The sequence below is a fragment of the Oncorhynchus tshawytscha genome, linkage group LG16 (genome assembly GCF_018296145.1).
Source record: "Oncorhynchus tshawytscha isolate Ot180627B linkage group LG16, Otsh_v2.0, whole genome shotgun sequence".
Taxonomy (NCBI): Eukaryota; Metazoa; Chordata; class Actinopteri; order Salmoniformes; family Salmonidae; genus Oncorhynchus; species Oncorhynchus tshawytscha.
In genome coordinates, this window is record NC_056444.1 from 808,621 (window position 1) to 824,160 (window position 15,540).

Below are 15,540 nucleotides of genomic sequence, written 5' to 3' on the forward strand. Positions count from 1 at the left end.
GAGAAAATTCATTATGTACAGTACATAATAGCATTTGGACTAGTCAGTCCTGATTGAAATGTATACATAATTAGTCATCATTGATAAAAATTCCCTTAACACTTATGCATTCTAAAATTACCGCCCATTTGGAAAAGGAAAATGCAATAAATATTTACTCTGAGCTGCGCTTCGGTAGGTTGGTGGTAGATGGAAGGTCGTGTTTAAATTTAAGTTGAACAACAATTCCATGTGAATCCGATAACTACAATGTGCAGACTTTCCACTGTAGAGTTTATGTCATCTTATCATTGATGAGAATGTGTCAGATGACAACCGAACTGACATCATATTCATTAAGTACCACTGCATATGTTCAATTGGTCGGATTACCAGAATATAGTTAATTTCCCCTCACCTTCTGATGTTCCCAGAATCTCTATGTTAACCAAGGGGTTTTCAAATTTCACATCAGTAGGGTAGAGAGAGGAAAAAGGGGTTCGATTATCCTATTTTTCCAACCTAATTGAGGAGAATAAGAGCAATCCAAAATGTATTTTTGATACTGTCGCAAAGCTAACTAAAAAGCAGCATTCCCCAGGAAAGGATGGGTTTCACTTCAGCAGTGATGAATATTGATGGTTGTACAGTCGTCTCAAATATATTTATATATTTTTTTTTATTTCACTTTTATTTAACCAGGTAGGCCAGTTGAGAACAAGTTCTCATTTGCAATTGCAACCTGGCCAAGATAAAGCAAAGCAGTGCAACAAAAACAACAAACATACAGTCAATAACACAATAGAAAAAGATATATACAGTGTGTGCAAATGTAGTAAGATTAGGGAGGTAAGGCAATAAATAGCCCATAGGGGGGAAATAATTACAATTTAGCATTAACACTGGAGTGATAGATGTGCAGATGATGATGTGCAAGTAGAGATACTGGGGTGCAAAAGAGAAAAAACAATAACAATATGGGGATGAGATAGTTGGATGGGCTATTTACAGATGGGCTGTGTACAGGTACAGTGTCGGTAAGCTGCTCTGACAGCTGATGCTTAAAGTTAGAGAGGGAGGTATAAGTCTCCAGCTTCAGTGATTTTTGCAATTCATTCCAGTCATTGGCAGCAGAGAACTGGAAGGAAAGGTGGCCAAAGGAAGTGTTGGTTTTGTAGATGACCAGTGAAATATATCTGCTGGAGCGCGTGCTACGGGTGGCTGTTGCTCTGGTGACCAGTGAGCTGAGATAAGGCGGGGCTTTACCTAGCAAAGACTTATAGATGACCTTGAGCCAGTGGGTTTGGCGACGAATATGTAGCGAGGGCTAGCAATCGAGAGCATACAGGTTGCAGTGGTGGGTAGTATATGGGTCTTTGGTGACAAAACAGATAGACTACATTCAGCTTGCTGAGTAGAGTGTTGGAGGCTATTTTGTAAATTACATCTCCGAAGTCAAGGATTGGTAGGATAGCCAGTTTTACGAGGGTACGTTTCACAGCATGAGTGAAGGAGACTTTGTTGTGAAATAGGAAGCCAATTCTAGATTTGATTTTGGATTGGAGATGCTAAATGTGAGTCTAGAAGGAGAGTATATAGTCTAACCAGACACCTAGGTATTTGTAGTTGTCCACATATTCTATGTCAGAACCATCCAGAGTAGTGATGCTAGTTGGGCAGGTGGGTGCAGGCAGCGATCGGTTGAAGAGCATGCATTTAGTTTTTCTGGCATTTAAGAGCAGTTGGAGGCCACGGAAGAAGTGTTGTATGGCATTGAAACTAGTTGTTGTTGAAGCTCATTTGGAGGTTTGTTAATTAACAAAGTGTCCAAAGAAGGGCAAGATGTATACAAAATGGTGTCATCTGCATGGAGGTGGATCAGAGAATCACCATTGGCAAGAGCGACATCGTTGATATATACAGAGAAAAGAGTCGGCCCAAGAATTGAACCCTGTGGCACGACCGTAGAAACTGCCAGAGGTCCGGACAACAGGCCCTCCATTTTGACACACTGAACTCTGTCTGAGAAGTAGTTGGTGAACCAGGCGAGGCAATCATTTGAGAAATAAAGGCTATTGAGTCTGCCGATAAGAATGTGATGATTGACAGAGTTGAAAGCCTTGGCCAGGTCGATGAAGATGGCTGCACAGTACTGTCTTTTTATCTGTGGCGGTTATGATATCGTTTAGGACCTTGAGCGTGGCTGAGGTGACCCTTGACCACCTCTGAAACCAGATTGCATAGTGGAGAAGGTACGGTGGGATTCGAAATGGTCAGTGATCTGTTTGTTAACTTGGCTTTCGAAGACCTTGGAAAGCAGGGCAGGATGGAGACAGTCGGGCAAAAAAGTATTTAGTCAGCCACCAATTGTGCAAGTTCTCCCACTTAAAAAGATGAGAGAGGCCTGTAATTTTCATCATAGATACACTTCAACTATGACAGACAAAATGAGAAAAAAAATCCAGAAAATCACATTGTAGGATTTTTATGAATTTATTTGCAAATTATGGTGGAAAATAAGTATTAAGTCCAAAATAAGTCCATAGTCTTTACAGTGTCCAAAACCTTTTTGGAATTAGTGCTACGGGATACACATTTCTGTTTGAAAAAGCTAGCCTTTGCTTTCCTAACTGACTGAGTATATTGGTTCCTGGAATCCCTGAAAGGTTGCATATCGGGGGGGCTATTCAATGCTATTTCAGGACGCATTAGATGTTTTTGTGCTGGTGAGAATGAGGGCATCTAGCTTAGATAGTAGGATGGCTGGGGTCTTAAGCATATCCCAGTTTACTCTGAAGATAGATGGGGGGCAATCAATTCACATGTGGTGTCCGTGGTACAGCTGGGGGACTCTAACAAGTGGCAACAGTGAGAGACATGTTTCTGGAAGGGTGGATTTTTTAAAGTAGAAACTCGAACTGCTTGGGCACAGACCTGGATAGTATGACAGAACTCTGCAGGCTATCCCTGCAGTAGATTGCAACTCCGCCCCTTTTGGCAGTTCTATCCGGACATAAAATGTTGTAGTTGGGGATGTAAATTTCAGAATTTTTGGTGGCCTTCCTAAGCCAGGATACAGACACGGCTAGGACATCAGGGTTGGCTGAGTGTGCTAATGCAGTGAATAAAACAAACTTCGGGAGGAGGCATCTGATGTTAACATGCATGAAACCAAGGCTTTTACGGTTACAGAAGTCAACAAATGAGAGTGCCTGGGGAATAGGAGTAGTACTGTGGGCTACAGGGCCTGAGTTAACCTCTACATCACCAGAGGAACGTTGGAGGAGTAGAATAAGAGTACAGCTTAAGGCTATAAGAACTGGTCGTCTAGTGCGTTGGGAACAGAGAATAAAAGGAGCAGATTTCTGGGCGTGGTAGAATAGATTCAGGGCATAATGTAGAGACAAGGGTATGGTAGGATGTGAGTACAGTGGAGGTAAACCTAAGCATTGAGAGACGATGAGAGAGGTTGCATCTCTGGAGGCACCAGTTAAGCCAGGTAAGGTCTCCACATGTGTGGGGGGTGGGACAAAAGAGCTATCTAATGTTGAGCATGTTTGCATGTTGAGCAGGACTCTACAGTGAAATAAAACAATAACAACTAACCAAAACAGCAGTAGACAAGGCATATTGACATTAGAGAGAGGCATAAAGCAATCACTGGTATTGATTGGTAGAGCTAAGACAACAACGGGTAAATGGCGATGAATGGGCTGAGAGGGTCAGTTAGGTACACACAGATCCTGAGTTTGAGGCTGGGGCCGACAGATTAACAAAATGAGGTACCGTGTTAGTGAGGCAACAGTTGTGTAGCCGAGTGATCATAGGGTCCAATGAGCAGCAATAGGGGAGTCAGGGAGCCGTTCGGTAGTCACTACTACGCTAGGCGAGCGGGAGACACAGCGTTCAGAAAGCTAGCGGGCCGGGGTTGGCAGATGGGTCTTCGGTGACATCGCAACGGAAAAGCCTGTTGAAACCACATCGGACAATTACGTCAGGCAGACCAGTCGTGATGGATCGGCGGGGCTCCTTGTCGACAATAACGGGTCAATGCAAACTGCCAAAAGAGGTATTGTAGCCCAAGAATTAGCTTGTTTACTTCGTCGGCTAGCCGGGAGATGGGCCTGGTTCGAGGCTAGCTCAAGGCTAACTGGTGCTTGCTTCGAGACAGAGGCGTTAGCCAACATTAGCCACTCAGTTGCAGCTAACTAGCTGCGATGATCTGGGGTAATGGTCCAGAGCTTGCAGCAGGAATCCGGTGATGTGGTAGAGAAAACAGTCCAATATGCTCTGGGTTGATATTGCGCTGTGCAGACTGGCAGGTATTGTCCGAGCTAAAGCTGGCTGATGTCCGGGCTAAAGGTGAAGACCACTAGTAGTGGCTAACAAAGACTAATAGCTAGTAGCTGGTTAGCTGGCTTGCTCCTGATGGAGGTACCGGTTATGAGGTATAAAAATAGCAGATCCGTACCACATTGGGTGAGGCGGGTTGCGGGAAAGTATATTTAGTTCATAGATGGAAAGGGAGATTAAAATATGTACGGAAAAAAAAACCAGACTATTTACACAGGACAAGACAAACACACGTCCGACTGCTACGCCATCATGGATATGTAAAATGTTACATCTTTTGCACTGGAATCAGGCTGTATTAGCTAGCTATGTTTGCGCCGACTCAGTACTTTTACTGCTACTAACTAGCATGCTACTAAATCAGCATGTTAGACAGGTATTTACCTCTCCATGGTTGCAGGATCTTGTCTATTTTTACAAGTTTTGTATTGAAATTCATTGTGGAGAACTTATTTATATATTTTGTGTTATGAATACCAAGTATGTCTACTTCACCATCAGTCCATTTTATAGGTAAACTGTAGGGTAATGTAAAAGTTTAAAGATCCAATAGGTAATATTGTACACTTATCATAATTAGGTTTTAGTCCAGAGAGTACATAAAAGTACATACAAGTTATCTAGATCTTCATTGAGACATTGCAGGGATCTAGCTCATGGACTTAATATAAAACTTGAGTCATCAGCATACATGGACACCTCTGATTTTAAGCCTTGGATTTCTAATCCTCTAATGTTGTTATTGGATCTGATTTTAATAGCTAGCATTTTGATGGCCATAACGAATAGATATGGTAGCAGCGGACACCCTTGTTTAATTCCTCTAAACAATTCAAAACTCTGAGAAGTAGCTGTTATCTACCATTTTTACACCTGGGGATGCTATACATTATTTTTACCCATTTTATAAAAGAATTACCGAAAATGTAAAAAAATATATAAATAAAATCCAGTCTTACTTTATAAAATGCCTTTTCAAAATCCGCTATGAATACTAGGCCTGGCTTAGATGTTTCATGATGACTGGGTCTTTATATTTACCATCTGGGTCTTGTTTTAATAACAGAGAAATCAGACCTACCTGCTGAGTACCTGACAGACCACCATTTCTATAGGACTAGTTAAAACAATCTAACAATAGAGCTTTTAGTATATCAAAAAGGCTTGATATACCTCTACCGGTATGCCATCAAGCCCTGGGGGTTTTCCAGACTGAAAGGAATTAATAGCCTCAAGAAGTTATTCTTCTGTAATTTGGCCTTCGCACTGATCTTTCTGTACATTTGTTAATTTTCCATTTTTAAGAAATACTATTTGGAAAGAATTCCTGACCGTAATCTTCAATCAGTGGGAGAGGATGAGACAGAAAAGATAACAGCTACCTGAAATAATTAGCTTCCTCTTTTAAAATATCATTCAGGGAATCATAGATGACTTCGTCTTCAGTAACGAGTTTCTGCAAATTATTTTTGTTAACGTTCCTGTATTGGAGATTCAGGAAGAATTTTGTGCATTTTTCTCCATATTCCATCCAGTTTGCTTTATTTTTGTAATAGATTACATTAGATCGTTCTGGAATAAGATCCTCAAGTTCTTTTTGTTTTTCCTCTAACTTATTTTGTATCTCTGTAGTATCATTTTTATTGCTATCTACCTGTACTATTAGTTCATAGATTTCCCTGGTTAGTCTTGTCTCTTTAGCCAGAAACTGCTTTTTTATTATTGATGAATATTTAATTGAATGACTCCTGAAGGTACATTTAAAGGTATCCCAAACAATAAGGGGATTTGCTGAACCTATGTTATACATTTTTTTTGTCTTCGTTAAAAACAAGTTGTCCTCCAGTAAACTTTGATTACATTTCCAATAATCCCGTCCATGTGGAAAATCTATAAGAGTTATGTGAATGCCAGTTAGATGAGGACCCGATCATATTCTGTCTCCTATTAAACTTTTTTAACCTTTGATGCAAGAGAGAAAGAGATAAGAAAGTAGTCAAGACGACTAGCTTGATTAAGTCTCCTCCATGTATATCTCACTAGGTCGGGGTTTTTTAGTCTCCAAATATCCACTATTTCTAATGTGTCCATGATATTTGTGGTTTCCATAAGGGCATGGTGATGATAGTTTGTAGAGTGATTGCCTTTACGGTCCATTGAGGTACTTAACACTGTGTTATAGTCTCCTACCAGGATGATTAGATTAGATCGTTGCCTGTATGTTCAATAAATTGGTATAAATGTTTTCGAAGAAGTGTGGATCATCCTGATTTGGACCATATAGATTAATGAGCCACATCTCTTTTTCGTCCACCTTCCATGCAAATTATTCCTGATTATTTTCACAATCAGATCAACATTTTTGTTAATTAATATCATCACACCCTTTGAGTTCCTTTGTTCATGACAGAGAATTATTTCACCACCCCATTCCTTTTTACACGCAACTTCATCTAAGGATGTAGAGTTTCCTGTAAACAGTATATGTTATATTCCTTTTCTTTTATCCATGTAAAGACTGATCTTCTTTTTTTATAATCTGCTAAACAGTTACAATTATAACTGGCTATACTTATTTCACCCCTTACCATAACTAGATACTATTCTCAGTCTAAATTTACCATAATTAGTGCTTGTAAAGTTACTGCCATCAGAAGTATTATGGAAGGTTTTCAAATGTCTGATATTTAGAATTCAAGAAATAGGTTCTAGCAATATTTGTTTTATTCCCTTGCCTGTTTGCCTGTGAGCCAATGCCACAGATGTTAGAAAATTGGGGCAAGATATGTGTGTAGTAAATCTGAGTAGGTTGATGTGTATGATATTGAATGTGATTTAGTGTGTCCATTGTCTGTATAAGAGTAAGATAATATTGTGTGATGTCCAAATAAAAAATAACTACGCCAATTTGAATGGTTGAGTGTCTGTGTGTGTAACATGTATTGCGTAAAGCCTTAATATTCATGATGATAATTGTTATCCATTTCATATCACCGTCATAGCTCAATCCAAATGACCTTTAACATCATTGAAAATCACATCCCAGCATTTCCATAGCAATTGACGTTTCACATGAGAGACCTTGCATTACTCTAGAGACCGCTTCACTCTAGCACAAAGGTCTTCCGGCATTGCATGACAGGGTGTGGTCTATGGGCCTTTACCATCATGTCAAGTTGCACCCTCCTTAGCCTTACTATTTCATGGGAATTTTCATGTTCATTTTCCTTGCTAGAAGAACCGGTATAATAACAATAACGAAAAAATACAATAGGGCTTAACCAGCTTTGCTGTTGAACCCTTAACAGGGTATCCTGGGATTTAGTAGTCATTCAATTATCTAGTATAGATGCATCTCCATTAACACAATGTGTATCTGTCTGTCTCTGTGTAGGAGTTGAAGGGTCGGTTCATCATCAAGGGGAAACGTCTGAACAAGCTGGATGCCGTCTTCAGCAATACTAGTCCTGGAGTAGAGGAAGACTGTGTCTCCGAGGAGGACGAGGCTGCAGAGACCAACAACTCCAAGACAGACACCAACGGACAGAAGGCCAAAGCCAAGGTATGGTAACACGCTGCTGTGGTGCCAAGGTAGTCAAAGCCATGGTGTCCCAAATGTCACCCTAATCCCTAGTAGTGCACTACCAGCCCATAGGACAGTGGTAAGAAGAAGTAGAATAGAGTGCCATTTTGGACATGGTCATGCTACAGTGGTGTCAAGCTACTGTTGCGCCAAGCTACTGTGGTACCATGCTACTGTGGTGCCAAGCTACTGTGGTGCCAAGCTACTGTGGTGCCAAGCTACTGTGGTGCCAAGCTACTGTGGTACCATGCTACTGTGGTGCCAAGCTTCTGTGGTGCCAAGCTACTGTGGTGCCAAGCTACTGTGGTACCATGCTACTGTGGTACCATGCTACTGTGGTGTCATGCTACTGTGGTGCCAAGCTACTGTGGTGTCACGCTACTGTGGTGCAAAGCTACTGTGGTGTCACGCTACTGTGGTGCCAAGCTACTGTGGTGCCAAGCTACTGTGGTGCCATGCTACTGTGGTGTCACGCTACTGTGGTGCCAAGCTACTGTGGTGCCAAGCTACTGTGGTGCCAAGCTACTGTGGTGCCATGCTTTTGTGGTGTCAATCTACTGTGGTACCATGCTACTGTGGTGCCAAGCTACTGTGGTACCATGCTACTGTGGTGCCAAGCTCTACTGTGGATTAGCTGCAAAACTGTCTTCAGCAGAACTAGTTCCATTTCAGGCCATATGCCAAGGAAAACACATATGGGAATACTTTGATAGAAATTCATTCAAAACATCTCTATTTCTGTAGATTTGATAAAAATGCTGTTTTATTGCTTTTCAGAAGTCAAAGATCAAGCTAGCCAAGCAGCTGTCTGATCTGGTGATCTACTGTAAGAGTGTCCACTTCTCGGGGTTTGAGCACGCTAAAGACAACCAGGCCTTCTATGAGATGTCCTCCTTTAAAGAGAGCAAGGCTGTTAACCTGGCTGAGACAGCAGGTAAAACCCTCTGTTCTGTTACAGCAAGCCTGAATAACAGCAAGCCTGAATAACAGCGAGCCTGAATAACAGCGAGCCTGAATAACAGGACCATTCAGCCTTGATTCAGTGTACTATAGACATTTCATTATGCATGTTCTAGAACAGTTCTTACAAGGATTGCACCATTAACCTGTCTGGTTTACATCTCTTCCAGCTAAAGCCTTTATCCACCACAACATGACCAAGCTGAGCCGTATCTACCCAGCTGGCTCCAGAACAGCCTCCTCCAACTACAACCCAGTTCCCCTGTGGAACGCAGGCTGTCAGATAGGTACAGTCTCTTCAATTAGACTTATATTTAAGAATCCGCTGATAGAATTGACATGAACAATCTCTGCACCAGCTCAGGTCACAGTCTTCCCCTTTCTCTATAAATGAACAATCTCTGCACCAGCTCAGGTCACAGTCTTCCCCTTTCTCTATAAATGAACAATCTCTGCACCAGCTCAGGTCACAGTCTTCCCCTTTCTCTATAAATGAACAATCTCTGTACCAGCTCAGGTCACAGTCTTCCCCTTTCTCTATAAATGAACAATCTCTGTACCAGCTCAGGTCACAGTCTTCCCCTTTCTCTATAAATGAACAATCTCTGCACCAGCTCAGGTCACAGTCTTCCCCTTTCTCTATAAATGAACAATCTCTGCACCAGCTCAGGTCACAGTCTTCCCCTTTCTCTATAAATGAACAATCTCTGCACCAGCTCAGGTCACAGTCTTCCCCTTTCTCTATAAATGAACAATCTCTGCACCAGCTCAGGTCACAGTCTTCCCCTTTCTCTATAAATGAACAATCTCTGCACCAGCTCAGGTCACAGTCTTCCCCTTTCTCTATAAATGAACAATCTCTGCACCAGCTCAGGTCACAGTCTTCCCCTTTCTCTATAAATGAACAATCTCTGCACCAGCTCAGGTCACAGTCTTCCCCTTTCTCTATAAATGAACAATCTCTGCACCAGCTCAGGTCACAGTCTTCCCCTTTCTCTATAAATGAACAATCTCTGCACCAGCTCAGGTCACAGTCTTCCCCTTTCTCTATAAATGAACAATCTCTGCACCAGCTCAGGTCACAGTCTTCCCCTTTCTCTATAAATGAACAATCTCTGTACCAGCTCAGGTCACAGTCTTCCCCTTTCTCTATAAATGAACAATCTCTGTACCAGCTCAGGTCACAGTCTTCCCTTTCTCTATAAATGAACAATCTCTGCACCAGCTCAGGTCACAGTCTTCCCCTTTCTCTATAAATGAACAATCTCTGCACCAGCTTAGGTCACAGTCTTCCCCTTTCTCTATAAATGAACAATCTCTGCACCAGCTCAGGTCACAGTCTTCCCCTTTCTCTATAAATGAACAATCTCTGTACCAGCTCAGGTCACAGTCTTCCCCTTTCTCTATAAATTCATGATCGATGCTTTATTGATCGATGCTTTATTGATTATGATTTTTCTTTCCAGTGGCGCTGAACTTCCAGACTCCATCTAAGGAGATGGACCTGAACCAGGGCAGGTTCCGATCCAACGGGCTGAGTGGATACATCCTGAAGCCTGAATTCCAGAGATATGCTGGGTCAGAGTTCAATCCTATGACCCTAACCAAGGGACCCTGGATCAAACACAAGGCCTTCCACATCATGGTGAGAGGATCACCGTTATAGTGTGTTATATACTGTATATATATACACTCTATGTATTATATTGATTCATATATGATACTATAGTGTATTACATTAGTGGAAAATCACTAGTGTATTATAATAGCTACTATTAGAACACAGTGAAGGCTACTACAGAGAATGTTACATTGATGAATAAAATAGCAATATATTGAGGAAGGAAAATGGCCTTCTGATAACATAAATGAGTTTCTGTGCAGTATATTGAGTTTTTAATTTTAGATCGTATCTTATAGTGAACACTGCTAAGAGGGGGCTAGGAACTGAGTGGCATCGTTTCAAATTAGAAGATTTGATTTGATTGAGATGAGATATGGTTCAAGAGGGATTCATTATGTTGTGTACGAAACAGCACTACAATATATCAAATGCTTTGAAATATCCTTAATCATTAGGCTTCTGCTATACACCTCTGTGTTTGTGTGTGCGCGCGCGTGTCTCCAGGTGATCTCAGCCCAGCAGCTGCCCAAGCTAAACAAGGACAAGCCTAAATCCATCGTGGACCCGCTGGTTAAAGTGGAGATCTACGGTGTTCCAGCTGACACGTGCAGCAAGGAGACACGCTCCATCGAGAACAACGGTGAGACACATACAGGCACACTCACACACACACACAGCATCAGTATCTGATCCAGGCTTTCTGTTCCTCTCACCAGGTTTTAACCCCATGTGGAATGATGTTCCTCTCTGCAGGTTAAATGTGGAATGATGTTCCTCTCTGCAGGTTTTACCCCATGTGTAATGATGTTCCTCTCTGCAGGTTAAATGTGGAATGATGTTCCTTTCGGCAGGTTTTAACCCCATGTGGAATGATGTTCCTCTCTGCAGGTTTTAATCCCATGTGGAATGATGTTCCTCTCTGCAGGTTTTAATCCCATGTGGATCCCATGTTCCCATGTTCCCATGTTCCCATGTTCCTCTCACCAGGTTTTAACCCCATGTGGAATGATGTTCCTCTCTGCAGGTTTTAATCCCATGTGGAATGATGTTCCTCTCTGCAGGTTAAATGTGGAATGATGTTCCTCTCTGCAGGTTTTAACCCCATGTGGAATGATGTTCCTTTCGGCAGGTTTTAACCCCATGTGGAATGATGTTCCTCTCACCAGGTTTTAATCCCATGTGGAATGATGTTCCTCTCTGCAGGTTTTAATCCCATGTGGATCCCATGTTCCCATGTTCCCATGTTCCCATGTTCCTCTCACCAGGTTTTAACCCCATGTGGAATGATGTTCCTCTCCCCAGGTTTTAATCCCATGTGGAATGATGTTCCTCTCCCCAGGTTTTAATCCCATGTGGAATGATGTTCCTCTCCCCAGGTTTTAATCCCATGTGGAATGATGTTCCTCTCTGCAGGTTAAATGTGGAATGATGTTCCTCTCACCAGGTTTTAACCCCATGTGGAACGATGTTCCTCTCCCCAGGTTTTAATCCCATGTGGAATGATGTTCCTCTCACCAGGTTTTAATCCCATGTGGAATGATGTTCCTCTCACCAGGTCTTAATCCCATGTGGAATGATGTTCCTCTCACCAGGTTTTAACCCCATGTGGAATGATGTTCCTCTCCCCAGGTTTTAATCCCATGTGGAATGATGTTCCTCTCCCCAGGTTTTAATCCCATGTGGAATGATGTTCCTCTCCCCAGGTTTTAATCCCATGTGGAATGATGTTCCTCTCACCAGGTTTTAATCCCATGTGGAATGATGTTCCTCTCACCAGGTCTTAATCCCATGTGGAATGATGTTCCTCTCTGCAGGTTTTAACCCCATGTGGAATGATGTTCCTCTCTCCAGGTTTTAATCCCATGTGGAATGATGTTCCTCTCTGCAGGTTTTAATCCCATGTGGAATGATGTTCCTCTCACCAGGTTTTAATCCCATGTGGAATGATGTTCCTCTCTGCAGGTTAAATGTGGAATGATGTTCCTCTCACCAGGTTTTAACCCCATGTGGAATGATGTTCCTCTCACCAGGTTTTAATCCCATGTGGAATGATGTTCCTCTCCCCAGGTTTTAATCCCATGTGGAATGATGTTCCTCTCTGCAGGTTTTAACCCAATGTGGAATGATGTTCCTCTCTGCAGGTTAAATGTGGAATGATGTTCCTCTCACCAGGTTTTAATCCCATGTGGAATGATGTTCCTCTCTGCAGGTTAAATGTGGAATGATGTTCCTCTCCCCAGGTTTTAATCCCATGTTCCTCTCACCAGGTTTTAACCCCATTTGGAATGATGTTCCTCTCTGCAGGTTAAATGATGTTCCTCTCTGCAGGTTAAATGTGGAATGATGTTCCTCTCTGCAGGTTTTACCCCATGTGTAATGATGTTCCTCTCTGCAGGTTAAATGTGGAATGATGTTCCTTTCGGCAGGTTTTAACCCCATGTGGAATGATGTTCCTCTCAACAGGTTTTAATCCCATGTGGAATGATGTTCCTCTCACCAGGTCTTAATCCCATGTGGAATGATGTTCCTCTCACCAGGTTTTAACCCCATGTGGAATGATGTTCCTCTCCCCAGGTTTTAATCCCATGTGGAATGATGTTCCTCTCCCCAGGTTTTAATCCCATGTGGAATGATGTTCCTCTCACCAGGTCTTAATCCCATGTGGAATGATATTCCTCTCACCAGGTTTTAACCCCATGTGGAATGATGTTCCTCTCCCCAGGTTTTAATCCCATGTGGAATGATGTTCCTCTCACCAGGTTTTAATCCCATGTGGAATGATGTTCCTCTCTGCAGGTTAAATGTGGAATGATGTTCCTCTCCCCAGGTTTTAATCCCATGTTCCTCTCACCAGGTTTTAACCCCATTTGGAATGATGTTCCTCTCTGCAGGTTAAATGATGTTCCTCTCTGCAGGTTAAATGTGGAATGATGTTCCTCTCTGCAGGTTAAATGTGGAATGATGTTCCTCTCTGCAGGTTTTAACCCCATGTGGAATGATGTTCCTTTCGGCAGGTTTTAACCCCATGTGGAATGATGTTCCTCTCACCAGGTTTTAATCCCATGTGGAATGATGTTCCTCTCTGCAGGTTTTAATCCCATGTGGAATGATGTTCCTCTCTGCAGGTTTTAATCCCATGTGGAATGATGTTCCTCTCTGCAGGTTAAATGTGGAATGATGTTCCTCTCCCCAGGTTTTAATCCCATGTGGAATGATGTTCCTCTCTGCAGGTTAAATGTGGAATGATGTTCCTCTCACCAGGTTTTAATCCCATGTGGAATGATGTTCCTCTCACCAGGTCTTAATCCCATGTGGAATGATGTTCCTCTCCCCAGGTTTTAATCCCATGTGGAATGATGTTCCTCTCCCCAGGTTTTAATCCCATGTGGAATGATGTTCCTCTCTGCAGGTTAAATGTGGAATGATGTTCCTCTCTGCAGGTTAAATGTGGAATGATGTTCCTCTCTGCAGGTTTTAATCCCATGTGGAATGATGTTCCTCTCTGCAGGTTAAATGATGTTCCTCTCTGCAGGTTAAATGTGGAATGATGTTCCTCTCTGCAGGTTAAATGTGGAATGATGTTCCTCTCTGCAGGTTTTAACCCCATGTGGAATGATGTTCCTCTCTGCAGGTTTTAATCCCATGTGGAATGATGTTCCTCTCTGCAGGTTAAATGTGGAATGATGTTCCTCTCCCCAGGTTTTAATCCCATGTGGAATGATGTTCCTCTCTGCAGATTAAATGTGGAATGATGTTCCTCTGCAGGTTTTAACCCCATGTGGAATGATGTTCCTCTCTGCAGGTTTTAATCCCATGTGGAATGAGACGTTCCAGTTTGACATCCAGGTACCAGAGCTGGCCATGTTGCGTTTCCTGGTCGAAGACTATGACGCCACCTCACAGAACGACCTGATTGGACATTACTGCCTGCCACTGACCAGTCTACAGAACGGTAATACCTCCCTCTGTCTCTCTCTGTCTTGTCCCTCTCTCTTCTTTCTCTCACTCTTTCCCCCCCCTCTCTCTCTGATGTTCCTCTCTCGCCTTCTCTCCTCTCATTGCTGACTGCTGACTTATTCAAACCTCACATCCTGTTTCCCAGGCTACCGCCACGTCCCTCTGCTCACCAAGCGTGGTGATGTCATCCCCTCCGCCGGCCTGTTTGTTCACCTCATGCTGCTGGACGCCAAATAGATCCCGACCCACTTCACACTGACGCCTCCCACATCACGCTGACCCCTCCCACGTCACACTGACCCCTCCCACATCAAGCTGACCCCTCCCACACCGACCACTCCCATACCACACTTGCCACTCCAACATTATACAAACCACTCACATACCACACTGACCCTTCCCACATCATACTAACCCCTCCCACACCACACTGACCCCTCCCACATCATACTAAAAAGTCCAATCCACACTGACCCCTCCCACATCATACTAAAAAGTCCAATCCACACTGACCCCTCCCACATCATACTAAAAAGCCCAATCCACACTGACCCCTCCCACATCATACTAAAAAGCCCAATCCACACTGACCCCTCCCACATCATACTGACAATTCCCACATCATTGAGTTATAACTGATAAGGTTTTTAATATGTCGATATTTAATGTTTTATCTACTTCTTTTAAGTTTGTTCCACCTGAGTAAGTCTGACCACAAGTCAGAGACCACTGTGATGACACACCAAAATGTGTTTGATGGATCGCTGGAAAATAGGATTTTGTAGGCTACAGTCCAAACTGTTGTTTTTGTCGCACTGCTTTGCTTTATCTCGGCCAGGTCGCAGTTGTAAATGAGAACTTGTTAAATAAATTAAAATATATATATATGTTTTCCAATGGTGCGATTTCTGTCGGTATGCAAATATTATCCAACTTGAATAAACTCTTGGAGGTAAGGATGACAGCAGTGGTGTAGTCTACGGTGATACGGATATCACTTATTATTGATATCTACTTAGCACATTGATGTGAATCACACTGCTGCTCTCTCATTTAGCTATTTACGCCTTACCTATTGTGGTTG

At 42.6% G+C, this 15,540-nt stretch overlaps 1 protein-coding gene across 3 annotated transcripts in view; it reads left to right on the forward strand.

The window, feature by feature from the left end:
• Positions 1–15,064, forward strand: part of LOC112235892 (1-phosphatidylinositol 4,5-bisphosphate phosphodiesterase delta-1) — an 88,872-nt gene extending 73,808 nt beyond the window's left edge. For 2 of the 3 annotated variants that reach the window (XM_042298659.1, XM_042298660.1), the window contains 7 exons: positions 7,727–7,894; positions 8,693–8,849; positions 9,046–9,162; positions 10,342–10,520; positions 11,004–11,139; positions 14,302–14,451; positions 14,602–15,064. In XM_042298659.1, the coding sequence (XP_042154593.1) occupies positions 7,727–7,894; positions 8,693–8,849; positions 9,046–9,162; positions 10,342–10,520; positions 11,004–11,139; positions 14,302–14,451; positions 14,602–14,693 (999 nt within the window). In that variant the 3' untranslated portion in view covers positions 14,694–15,064. Of the gene's footprint in view, positions 1–7,726; positions 7,895–8,692; positions 8,850–9,045; positions 9,163–10,341; positions 10,521–11,003; positions 11,140–11,387; positions 11,447–14,301; positions 14,452–14,601 lie in introns of those variants that run through there. The other variant, XM_042298661.1, reaches the window with a different exon arrangement.
• The last annotated feature ends 476 nt before the right edge of the window (positions 15,065–15,540 follow it).